The sequence below is a fragment of the Epinephelus lanceolatus genome, chromosome 2, assembly GCF_041903045.1.
Source record: "Epinephelus lanceolatus isolate andai-2023 chromosome 2, ASM4190304v1, whole genome shotgun sequence".
Lineage (NCBI taxonomy): Eukaryota > Metazoa > Chordata > Actinopteri > Perciformes > Serranidae > Epinephelus > Epinephelus lanceolatus.
In genome coordinates, this window is record NC_135735.1 from 4750511 (window position 1) to 4763712 (window position 13202).

A 13202-nucleotide genomic window follows, 5' to 3' on the forward strand; every position below is an offset into this window, starting at 1 on the left:
ATTTCCAGGAGGGCATGTCCTTTTCAAAAATGCAAGAGGCGTTGCTTTGTTGCCGGCCGTTTTCTCCGGTGTGTTAAACACACTTTAGAAAGGAGTGTCCCCAGACTATCAGAAGGCGGAGATCTCTGATTGTCTGGTGGCGAGACTAGAGGGGAGGGGGCTGAACTGTCTCTACTGATCGAGGTAAAGACAGGTGTTGTGGTCAGCTGTACTAGGTTGATCCCTCTTTGACCTTCACCACTAGTACTAACTCAACGTGGATTTGTAGGTGAATGTATTTGATGAAGTCACTCGCACTAAGTACCCGTCCTTCTGGATTTTATTGGCATTGAATAGAAAAGTCCCTGCCACTCTGACGGCTAGACTGCCATTAAGTCAGTATAAAAGTGTGGGGGAAAAAACCCCATGATGCTTTAGACGATGTCACCTGTAACTTCAAGCCTTCATCCCTTGAGCTTGTGTTATCTTGCAGAGCTGCAGCCGCTGCAGCAGCCAAACTGCCCTGCTATCTGATTATCATTAAGTGGCTCTTCCTCTGCCAGATCCTCTAAAGAACCTGGCAGAATGTCATCACATCACACCTTAGTGACTTCTTGGAGGACTCCTAATTCTTTTTTTTATATATACTAAAGCCAAAGTAGGATGTTTGGATTGTATTCCTCCTCCTTGATCTACAGGCTGTCTAAGGGTCCAGACACAGTGCTGTAAAAACCCCACATCTGCCTACTGCTACAAAAGTTCCAGCATGTCGTCATTGTCTCACTCCTGAGGACTTTATTTGGGCCCTGGAGCGAGGGAGGAGGATTCTTGGATGAGGAAAGATGACTTAAGTGTAACTGGCAGTCGCAGACAAACCTGATGCTGTGGAGGTCTTCGACAACTATACAGAGACTCTTTCCATGATTTAGGTCCCGGTCTATCCACATTACTCAAGTGCTACAAAGGCCGCCTTGTACTGGTCATTAAGGGACATTGGCTGTGGCGCTGGGAAATGTGTTATTGGGCTAGTTAATAGATAAGATCTCTGGATGGGTGGATATTGAACCTTTGTCAGCAAACGAAGGCCTATTGAAGCTGTAGAAAAAGCTGGTCAGTGGACCTTAAATTAGGATTTTTTTACTACAGTAATGTTCAAAAGATTTAGGGATGTCTAGGGTTTACTGTTCAGTTTGACCGGATACACATATTAAGACCCGCTGTCACCAAACACTTTTGGTATGGTGACTTTGGAACCAACAGTAACCCGTTTCACATGGTACCTTGACCCTAGCTCCATTTGGTGTTTCCATACAGGACAGTAAATGTGGAGGAGTTGTTGTCACCCACTGCTCCATCCAGCACCCCAGTCGAAATTAATATATATTTTTAAAGTCTTTAAGATCCACTCATTACAAAGGTGTCTGTCATCCAAGAGAGATAATAAAAACTAAATGAACACCCGCCAAGCGCCAATGGCGGGTAAAACAAAAACACACACCCGCCAGTGGCCAATGGTAAATTTTGAATTGCATGTGGGTTTTTTATGTGCTTCAGCCATTTCTGCCAGTTGTGTCAGACTATTTTGACCCTCGTGGCTTATTGTACGTGCGCCGGGAACCCATGACTTCAGCTACCGGAACCCCGGGCATTCTATGGTAACTTCTGAGCAAGATGTGGCGACACATTCCTGCCGTGAAGCCACCGCCAGAAAAGAGGAAAAACGAAGATGAACATATTGGACTTGGACAAGAAGAACAGACAGTTAAACGGAGTACAAATGTCACACGGCATTTTATTGAAAAATGGAAACTAGACGAGGCTGGGTTGAATTTTCCTAAAGTTTGATTTTTATACTAAAAATGTAAGGTAATTATTTTTAGGGCATGGTTTTTTAATTTGGCTGGTGAAAAATATGTATGGCTGGTAAATTTTTGGAGATGAGGTAAAAAGTTAATTTTACGCCCTGCTAGGGAGAGACCTGCCGCTGCTGATAGCACCGCGATGCAACTTCTGGGAGGGGACTACCACAATACAGCCCTACATGGACTGAAGACTCTGTGCACGCCGCTCTGATAGACACAAAAACACCAAGAGTGTGTGTAGAAGAACACAGAACAATAATTCACATAGATCCTGACTGATCTTGTTGGTGGTTCTGGAGATTTAGATCATCGATAAAGTTACGCTGCTGTACCTTGTGCGTAATGTGCACGGCGTCTCTCTTACTGGTGAGACACACTTATCGTTTTTGCTGTGGTGGGATCACTGCAATCAGTGCTTCTCTAATATACAGTATACAATATAATACACCTCACGAGCTGGCTCCTCAGTCTGTTGTGTGCTCTGCACGTCTATGGGCGTAACGAGAGGAGAGAGGGAGAGTTCTGTTGGAAAAACCTCATTATAGGTTCTTCATTACTCCTGTTGAAGAGAGTCACTATATCAAATGGTCAAACTGCTGGAGACAATGTGGGTTCTTCGATGCCAATCATTATCACATACTCTGGTCTTGCCCATTATTAATTCCTTTCTGGCAGAAGGTTCATACAGTTTGGCAAAAAAGTATTTCCACTGAAACTAGAGCCCCCTATGTTTGGGCACCCCGCCTTTGGACAATGTTACCTCTCATGAGAGATATCTGTTTCACATCCTAAGTGCAGCCAGCAGGAAAGCCATTACTAGAAAGTGGGTAAAACCTTATACCTACAGTTGGTGATTGGATTGACATTATATGATATCTTTATGATGGAAAGGATTACTGTTTCTATTAAACTGCAACAGGACAAGTTTCTGAAAAAGGGAAGTTGGATGTTGCAAATTACACCTGTGAGTTCTTCATTTGTTTAAGGTGAATTTCTGTCCCCTTGTGTAATTTATACATTTTTCTCTTTAATGATTTTCTTATCCTTGTTGGTGCAGTGATTGGAGTATCATGAGGACAAAACCCAACACTCTGATCATATATTTTAAGTTCAGTTTCTTTTTTGTATGGGGTTTTCTATATTCATACCTGTATTTACATTTACTTTAAGGGCCATTTTGGCCTCTGTATTATATACTGTAACTCACTTTTATGTTGCCTTCTGCTATAACTGTGTCTCACATAGGGCCTGAATAAGTCCGACGAGTATGATTAAGTTGTCTGTTTGGACCTTGAAATAACTCAATAAAAGGAGAGCTCGACTTTGCAGGATTGCAGACCTCTTTTTTCAGCATGGGTTGCAGGTTTTTCAAACACACGAAAACCTGCTAAAAATAGGCTTTAAACTTCTTTACCACTGCCAGTAGATCAGAACTGTGTACGTGAATCTGCAGCAGATGAGCATGCCTTTCTGTTCTATTTTTACAGGTGAGTCACTTTCAACGTCACCAACAGGCTGGAAAACAGGTTCATAAACAGCAGAAAGCAGCATGGAGGCTAAGGAAAACGTTCAATCAATCAATCAATCAATCAATTTTATTTATAAAGCCCATTATCACAAATAACAATTTGCCTCACAGGGCTTTACAGCATACGACATCGTTACTGTGGTTACTGGGTTTTTTTTAGATCTCTTATTTAGTCTCTATTTCAAACTTGGTGCAGACTAATGTGGATCAATGCTTGAGTGCAGCTTGGGTGGAGACAGACAGTGTTTTGTGGTGGTGTGTTATTGTATCTTGCCGGCAAGGAGGCTAAAATTAGCATGTTCACACAGGTGCTGTATTTCCATGACTGCCAATTGGAGCTGATAAATACCTGTGACTACTGCGGTGTGAATGCCTATTGTAACCTTTCCCATTAAATAAAAAATCAAGATGTTAGCAGCTGTTAGCAGGTGCTTCTCAAAAATTAACCAGTTAATGGTTACCAGTTAATGGGCGTCAAGCAACTGCGGGTCTAAAAAAGGGAACACACTCAGAAAATAGTCAAAATTTAGCTCAATTTATGGTTAAGTATTTGAAATTATAGTAATTTAGAATTAAATTTCAGCTGACGTACGAGACACCGTGCGCCATGCAGAAGTAGTGGCGGGCGGCTGCATGACAGTTAAGCGGCCTTAAACATGAATAAAACACTAATAGGTTTAACCGACTAATATTTCTGGTGCCAACTAGCGAGGGGGCAGACATTTAATCATTTAGACGTCTATAATCGCGCGCATCCCTAAAATTAACCAAAACTGACGTCACAATTCAGACCTGAAACTCAGGTATAGTATCAACACTAGTATTGAAAATATTCAAATGATACCCAACCCTAATCTTTGGTTTAATGTCTCCAATGGTGGCATTTTAATAATTAAATGTATACTAGTCCATACCCATTGAGTGCACAGTTGCCCACATACAGTTTCACATGGTGTGTGTTTGGGATACAGGTCATAGGAAATTGCAGATCAACTCTCAACTGAACCCATTAAGAAGAGCAATGTATTCAGACAGAGTTCATGAAAAACGTCGGACAGACAGAATGACTGACTGACAGAATGACACACTGACAGTTTCTGTGATTATGTACAGCATACCATACCATGACTTAGTCATACCAAAAATTAGAAAACACCAACATTGGTCCACAGGGGGAGCCACAGCGATCGGTCACATTTTAGCCATTTTTAAGCATTTTTCTGTTGTTATAGCGCCACCCAGTTGCCAATTAGAGTTAAATTTCTCCAGTCACCTTGAGGCGTCCTGTTCTACATATCTACCAAGTTTAGTAAAAATCCATATGGCGGTTAGGCCGAGATAAGAAATGAGCTCTCTAGCGCCCCCATTTTGTTTGATGGGGTCAATAATGGAGGGGTCCCCTCAGATTATGTGTGGTCATATGCCTACAAAGTTGCGTGGTGATGGGTGAAACCCTTGAGATGTTATACACCTTTATGTGATGAGCCACGCCCTCCGCAATATTCATTGCCTTATAGAAGCTCAGTTTTAGTAAGTTTTCCAACTTTTGCCAAGAGGGAACTTTAGATATTGGTCCCTAGATTATGTTCACCCAGTTTCATGCAGATCGCTCAAACTTCCTAGGAAGAGATCCATTTGAAGTGTTTTTCAAAAAATTCAAAATGGTGGAAAATCTATATAAGCGGAAGTTATGGGTTCTTGAGGCAAATGTGTTCCTCATGAGGAGAGGCATCTCTGTGCAAAGTTTCATGTCTCTACGACATACGGGGCATGAGATATGCCCATTCAAAGTTTGCCATTTCAATCGGTTGCTATAGCGCCCCCCTTTGGCCAATTGATGTAATATTGCTTCATTGGCATCCTCCCATGACCCTCTACCACTGTGCCAAATTTCACATGGATTGACCAAGTCAGTGAGGAGAAAAACGTGGAACAGACACACACACACAGACACACAGAGTTTTCGTCATTATATAGTAAGATTACGTGTTCTTTGAAAACATTATACAGTGAACAATTCAACTGTTTTTTTACACTTGAATTTCAATAGATTGATCAGATGTCCTATATTATTTGGTCATACTTACTTCAATCTAAGGATTGTGCTTGAGAGCAGCAAATACTGATGAATAAAATAATGATTTTTGAGATTCTAAACATTTAAAATAATTGAAAATGTGGTCTTAAATATTTGTATCACTGCTGTGTATGTTTGATGGACAAAATACAAGAAACATACTTGTGGGTTCAACTCTGTGGTCATTTCTGAAGATTTGATGTTTGATTGGATCATAGAATTATAAAAGGTTCCTGTTGTTTTCCACCAACTTTTATCACCTTTATGTCAATTGAGGCGATGGAGAGTCGAGGTTTCGTGTACAACTTTAACAAGGTGCAGGGAAAACCCTTCACCTGGCTCAGGATGGTCACAAGCCAAAACATGCTGGTCTCACAGTTGGGTTGTTTTTTTTACCACAAGTGTTTCTGGAGTTTTCACTCCTTCAGATCAAGACAAGGAGCCTCGTGCCAAACTTTCATCCTGCAGTGTAAAACCCAACATTTTCCCAAATGTTCAGACTTGCTAATCGTGGCAGGTTGATATGTGTCTGTGTTTCACATTTCTTTAATACAGCCATTTCAGTTTTATTCTGTTGATATTACATGTCTAATGCTTGCATATACTTCCACAGTAATGGCACACCCCTGCTGTTCTCTAAATATCCCCCCGAATTTAAAACCCAGAGAAATAATTACATGGTCACTGGCTGTGATTTCTAATACCAGTCTTTTTTAGGGAATCCAGCCATATTCATTTCCACTCCCTGAGGCATGCCAAAACAACTTAATTTGAAACATTTGATACAATACTCCATCTCGAGAGCCAATAACTCTGCTAAATATATAGACTATATTTGCTGCCAATATGTGCTTCATTAACCTGTTAAAACTTTGGGAAATGTTGAGCGGTCCTGGGAACATTTAAACAAACTTCCACTCCAGTGGAAACTACATTTTCATATTTCCAATACTGTAAAGTTATTTGTGCTGCTGGAGCCTCAGCTCCACTTCTGTCAGACAGAACGGTTGAAAACAGAGGGAATATGCAGAAAACAAATCCTCTGTTTACTATAGACAAACATACGCACCTGTGTATTTGCTTTCTACATAAAGGGGTTAATGCAAAACAAAAACGCTGAGAAGTGAACATTAAGTATTTGTCGATTTATCACTTGGTTTGTTTATTTAGCAACATTCAAGAAAACTACAGTGAGCAATGAATACTGATCTCCTTGTCAGTGTTTTTCCTCTAATCTCTCATGACAGGCTGAATGATCAATGCTGAGCCAGTGTTGTTGTTCTAAAACTAAGAGGGAAACTGATTAAAACTCATTTCCAGGCTCACTTTTTCTGCTTGGCTCTTCCTATTATGCAGTGCTTTTTTTGTTATTTACCCAACTTGAAGCCAAAACAATTGGGTGTTACATTTATGAAAAGCTGTGAGAAAAAAAAATCACTGATACGTGAATGGTGTAGCACCATCTGCTCTGCCCGAACGCCAGAATTAATGTTGGCATGTGTAACCTGTGGACCACTGGTGAGTCAAAATCCCTCTACTATCCTGACCTGCATTTCTATAGCTCACAGCATTTTCATTCACATGTGAAAGCCTCCCCTGGACCAGGGGCTGGGGGTGCCAAGGCTCTCAGGCAGGTAAAACTGCCGGAAATTGAAACTCCATGACAATTCCGGGCAGGTCCCAGTAGTTTTCTGTGTATCCTACAAATTCCCATGAACAGTCATTAACTAGGGTCCCAGCCATATACTGGTTTTGAGGTATACTGTGATATGAAAATTGACAATCATCATACTGTGCACATTTGCCTGCAATTGCAACAACTACAATATTGAAAACAAAAATGCAACTTGAAGGAGAATCTCTATTATATTTTAGTCATTTTCAAAATGGAGACTTTTCACACATATGGTTTCAAGTTAAAATTATAGCAATAAACAGCAAGTTCTCTGTTCAGCAAAAGAAAATCCTTCTGTTTTCATTCCTTTAAGCATCATTCTGACTGATAATATCATAAATTCTGCAATACCGTGATAACATGAAAACACAATATTTTCTGAGACGGTTATCGTACCATGAAAATCTCGTACCGTTGCAACCCTCCCAAAATCACACTTTTCATGCATTAATTGCACCCTTCTGCAAACCACTGATATGTTAAATTTGTAAATTTCATAAGTTTAATTTCTATGTTTGATATGTAGCAGATATGTTTAACGTGTAGTAAGGTTTAGGCACAAGAATCACTAGGTTAGGGTTGGGGAAAGATCATGTTTTCCCTTAATATACCCTATTTTGTTGGCACAAACATGGCTGGAATTGTTTCTACGTCTGGTTGAAAAACACCCAGTTTAATTGCTGCAAATATGGCTGGAAATGTCCATATGTCTCAACAAAAAATACCCAGCTGGGTGCCCAAAAACATGGCTGGAAATGTCCCGATGTCTGTTTAAAAATACCTGGTTTTGTCACCACAAACGCAGCTGTAATTGTCCTGACGGCTCATTAAAAAATATCCAGTTTGGTTGCCGAAAACATGGCTGGAGATGTCCTGAAGTCTGTTTAAAAATACCTGGTTTTGTCACCGCAAACGCAGCCGTAATTGTCCTGACGGCTCATTAAAAAATATCCAGTTTGGTTGCCAAAAACATGGCTGGAGATGTCCTGAAGTCTCATCAACATTTTTTTTTCACGACAAACTTCTTAAATACTTGTTTTTTGACACACAAACACAGCTGAAAATCTCATTAAAAATTCCCAGTTTTGTAACCACAAATACGGCTGTAAATGTCCCAACGTCTAGTTAAAAAATACCTGGTTTGGTTGCCACCAACAAGGCTGGAAACATCGCGATGTTTGGCTAAAAATACTCACTTTTGTTATTTGTTGGTCTCGAACAGTGGTCTGCAGCTTGGCAGCCATCTTGCCTATGTGTCACACCACCCTCCCCTTCATAAGAAACTCATATACATGTAAGCAGAACTACATCATGCATATGAAGCATACACATTATAATAACAATAAAACAAAATAACAATATAACAAGCATAATAACTTTTCTGTGGTTTGCAGAAACGTACAGTGCCAACATTTCATTCTGTCGACGGGGCTGATCTGACAGCGGGTGGCTTGTTGTCACCAGATGCCATTTTAATAGTCCAGCCTTGATAAGTAAATGCTGGAGGCAATAAAGAGCAGGCCAAAGCTGAGATGGCTCCTGAAGGCCTGTGGCCAACTCAGCGAGAACTGACACACAGCCAAGACAGGTGAGAGCCACACGTCCAAGCAGACAGATACCCAGCTAGCTTCTAGCTTCCATAGAGCAGCGAGATATTAGACCTGAGCTGAGGATGAATTTACTGAAACGACCTAGAAAGATCATGAGCTGAGTTATTTGCAGAGGGCTGGAGGGCTGGTGACGGAGTAACATTTGGAGTAGGGAAAGGACTGTAGTGGTATTTCAGATTTAAAGTCCACTCTGTAAAGTATTAGGGATTAGCTTCATGGACATGAGGTATAGAGGTTGAACCAGAGTGAATGAAGACATGCATGTGAGACAGACACAGACATGGATTGTATCACCTACGTTGTTCTGGTGTAAGGTGTGGTAGAGCCTGTCCTCGTACCAGCCGGCATGTGGAGCCGTCGCCACCACAGACGCCGCAGTTATCCTCCCTGGCACCACTGGCGAGCTGGCGATCACAGCCCACCTCCTGCACACACATCACAAATAAACACTCAGAGAAAGATACAGGGCTGACCAGTAGATGAAGGGACAGGAAGACAAGAGAACACTATACAGAGTGAGGCTGGTATAATGTATTGCAGTTGAGCCTCAAAGCGATGAAAGGTCATTCAATAACAAATTGATTAGTCGGCACAAAACAGCAATTTTAATAAACAACAAGTAATTTCAAGTCATTTATGAAATAAAAATGCCAAATATTAGTTCCAGCTTCTCCCTATTAGGATTCACAGCATTCCACCTCTATCATATCTTTGCAAACCAAATTAATTTGGGGATACAAGCCACATAGGCAGCGTGGCTGAAGGGAAGGAAAAGTCAGTCAGTTTATTTTCCATAACCACTTATCATGTTAGGAGTCCTGGGGGGGCTGGAGCCTATCCCAGCTGACATTGGGTGAGAGGCAGGGTTCACTCTGAACAGGTCACCAGATTATAACAGGGCTGACACATAGAGACAGACAACCATTCACACTCACATTCACACCTACGGACAATTTAGAGTCACCAGTTAACCTGCATGTCTTTGGACTGTGGGAGGAAGCTGGAGCACCTGGAGGAAACCCATGCTGACACAGGGAGAACATGCAAACTCCACATGGAAGGGCTCCTCCAACCCTGGGTTTGAAACAGGAACCCTCTTAATGTGAGGTGACAATGCTAACCACTGCACCACTGCGCTGCCAAAGTCATTTAGGTAGTTCGTTGGCCGGTCCACCATGATAATCGAGAGTGAGGTTTTCATGATCCCAGATTTTATTGATCTTTGGGTAACCATCAAATACTTTATTACTAAATACCTTCAAAACTAATGATATTCCCGTTAGCCTCTTCTGTACTTTGTGTTTTACCTTGCACAGCAGCTGGATTCAAGTGACATCAGAAGATGAATTATGGGATCACAAGATCGTACAAAAATTCATCTTGTTAGGCTTCAAGTAATGCATTTCTTTCTGAATTAGGGATGAGACATAATTAAATTAAATAGATTTTATTCAAAACCAGTGCCATTGTTGATTCTGTTTATTGGCCCGATCCATTCCCTCATTGATACTGATGAATTTTTTGTGTGGGAAGAAAGTTGGCCTCCACGGGTTTTCAGCTTCATCACAACTGTTTTATCACCTCTGAGTTTGAACACAATGTAGAAACAGAGTATAATGTTATTGTTATGGAGCAGTGATGCCTGACTGGTGGGTCGCAGTCCAGAAGTGAGTCGCAAGTCCATTCTGAATGTGACTCCATTTACAAGGTGACTTGCAAATGTGTTAAATTTGTAAAAACATACTTTATTTTGAAGTACAGTGGATCTCTGGCACAGGCTTTTATCTTAAAGTGCAATTTCCTGCTGTAGAGTGAGTGACTGATGGACAGCTACATGTCAGAGACAGAAAACTAGCTCGACAACATGGCCAAATGCAAGTATGATGCTGAATATATTAAACTGTGTGGATCTTGAACTAATGACTTAGGTGAAATCTGGACCCTGTGGCTGGACCAGCTGGGAACTGTCATTGAGGAAATCTACCCTCAGTAACCAATATGATGCTCGGGTGGGAAGCAGCTGAGCGTAGAGAGATGTTTCAGCATATTGCTGGTGTGTCCAGGCTGACTTGAAATGATCACTGTACAGACACTGCAAGAGCAGCACTGTTGTCATCTTTCTCTATGAAGTAAAGCCACGCTTTGGACCGTTTCTCTTGTTGCAAGCTTCCAACAGCATACAAGGATGAGTTTGATGCCATTGTTCTGTAATGGTAATGTGCAACTGTCAGAAAAACATGTCAGCACTAATAAAATGAACTGATGAACTCAGATGCAAACGAGTCCAATGGATAGGACAGTTTTGAACTGGCTCTTGACAAGAACAAGGTTCTTGGTTCTGTGAGGAGCTACTGGCATCTACGAGCATGGTCTACGTGAGTGTGACAATACAGAGAGGTGACTGTTTAAAACCGGGTCAGCCCTATGTTCCCACAGCCCAATGGTCCCACATTTCTAAGATTTTTCTTAAAATGAGTCCCTATGTTCCCACATTTCTAAGATTTTTCTCAAAACAAAACCCTATGTTCCCACAGCCCTATGTTGCCACATTTCTAAGATTTTTCTTAAAATTAAACCCTATGTTCCCACATTTCTAAGATTTTTCTTAAAATGAGGCCCTATGTTCCCACATTTCTAAGATTTTTCTTAAAATGAGGCCCTATGTTCCCACAGTTCCCATATTTCTAAGATTTTTCTTAAAATTAAACCCTATGTTCCCACATTTCTAAGATTTTTCTTAAAATGAGGCCCTGTGTTCCCACATTTCTAAGATTTTTCTTAAAATGAGGCCCTATGTTCCCACAGTTCCCATATTTCTAAGATTTTTCTCAAAATTAAACCCTATGTTCCCACATTTCTAGGACATTTTCAAAATTAGGTCTTGTGTTCCTACATTTCCCTTCAATTTAAGCCCTATCCTCCCACAAGATTTTTTGGAAACACTTTATAGTAAATGAATGGATGAGTAATTTTATTTCGATCAGCAGCAAGAGAGTAGCACAGTAGACTTGATGACACTGACAGGCTGACACAGAGGAGTTTTCAAATAGGCATCCTCCTTCCTTAACGTTTCCTCCATGAGCCTATGACGCCTCCCGAGGGCTGGAAAGTGACTCCAGGCATCCCAGGAGCACCCCCTCTCTATGCCAACCCAGCTATCCAGAGGTATTGATGCACTGCAAACTATGGTTTGCGTCCAGTTGCTGCGCTTCATTTGACTGATCTGACCGGAAGCTAGTCAATGCGAGGCCTCTGTGCTACTTAGTTTAGTTTGTTTATTTAAAAGGACAATGTGCACTTACATTAAATGTTTGCAATACACAAAGAGATGGATGCACCAGATTTAGCTAAAAACTACATTCCATCTGTAATCCATTGCTACTGGATAATAGGTTGGGTGTAATTGGCTACCAAATTGGGAGAAAGGGGGATAAAATCTGATACAAATTTATGAAAAAGGAGCTGTGGGAACATAGGGCTGTGGGAACATAGAGCTGGGGGAACATAGGGCTGTGGAAACATAGGGCTGTGGGAACATAGGGATGTGGGAACATAGAGCTGTGGGAACATAGGGCTGTGGGAACATAGAACTGTGGGAACATAGGGCTGTGGAAACATAGGGCTGTGGGAACATAGGAATGTGGGAACATAGAGCTGTGGGAACATAGGGATGTGGGAACATAGAGCTGTGGGAACATAGGGCTGTGGAAACATAGGGCTGTGGGAACATAGGGATGTGGGAACATAGGGCTGTGGGAACATAGAGCTGTGGGAACATAGAGCTGTGGGAACATAGGGCTGTGGAAACATAGGGTTGTGGGAACATAGAGCTGTGGGAACATAGGGCTGTGGGAACATAGGGCTGTGGGAACATAGGGATGTGGGAACATAGGGCTGTGGAAACATAGGGCTGTGGGAACATAGAGCTGTGGGAACATAGGGCTGTGGGAACATAGAGCTGTGGGAACATAGGGCTGTGGGAACACAGGGCTGTGGGAACATAGAACTGTGGGAACATAGGGCTGTGGAAACATAGGGCTGTGGGAACATAGGAATGTGGGAACATAGAGCTGTGGGAACATAGGGATGTGGGAACATAGGGATGTGGGAACATAGAGCTGTGGGAACATAGAGCTGTGGAAACATAGGGCTGTGGGAACATAGGGATGTGGGAACATAGAGCTGTGGGAACATAGGGCTGTGGGAACATAGAGCTGTGGGAACATAGGGCTGTGGAAACATAGGGCTGTGGGAACATAGAGCTGTGGGAACATAGGGCTGTGGGAACATAGGGCTGTGGGAACATAGAGCTGGGGGAACATAGGGCTGTGGAAACATAGGGCTGTGGGAACATAGAGCTGTGGGAACATAGGGCTGTGGGAACATAGAGCTGTGGGAACATAGGGCTGTGGGAACATAGGGCTGTGGGAACATAGGGCTGTGGGAACATAGAACTGTGGGAACATAGGGC

The 13202-nt window shown here is 41.9% G+C and overlaps 1 protein-coding gene across 2 annotated transcripts in view; it reads right to left on the reverse strand.

Moving 5' to 3' along the window:
- Positions 1-13202, reverse strand: part of adamtsl3 (ADAMTS-like 3) — a 321378-nt gene that overhangs the window by 99171 nt on the left and 209005 nt on the right. For both annotated transcript variants that reach the window (XM_033626208.2, XM_033626216.2), the window contains exon 7: positions 9030-9156. In XM_033626208.2, the coding sequence (XP_033482099.2) occupies positions 9030-9156 (127 nt within the window). The remainder of the gene's footprint in view (positions 1-9029; positions 9157-13202) is intronic.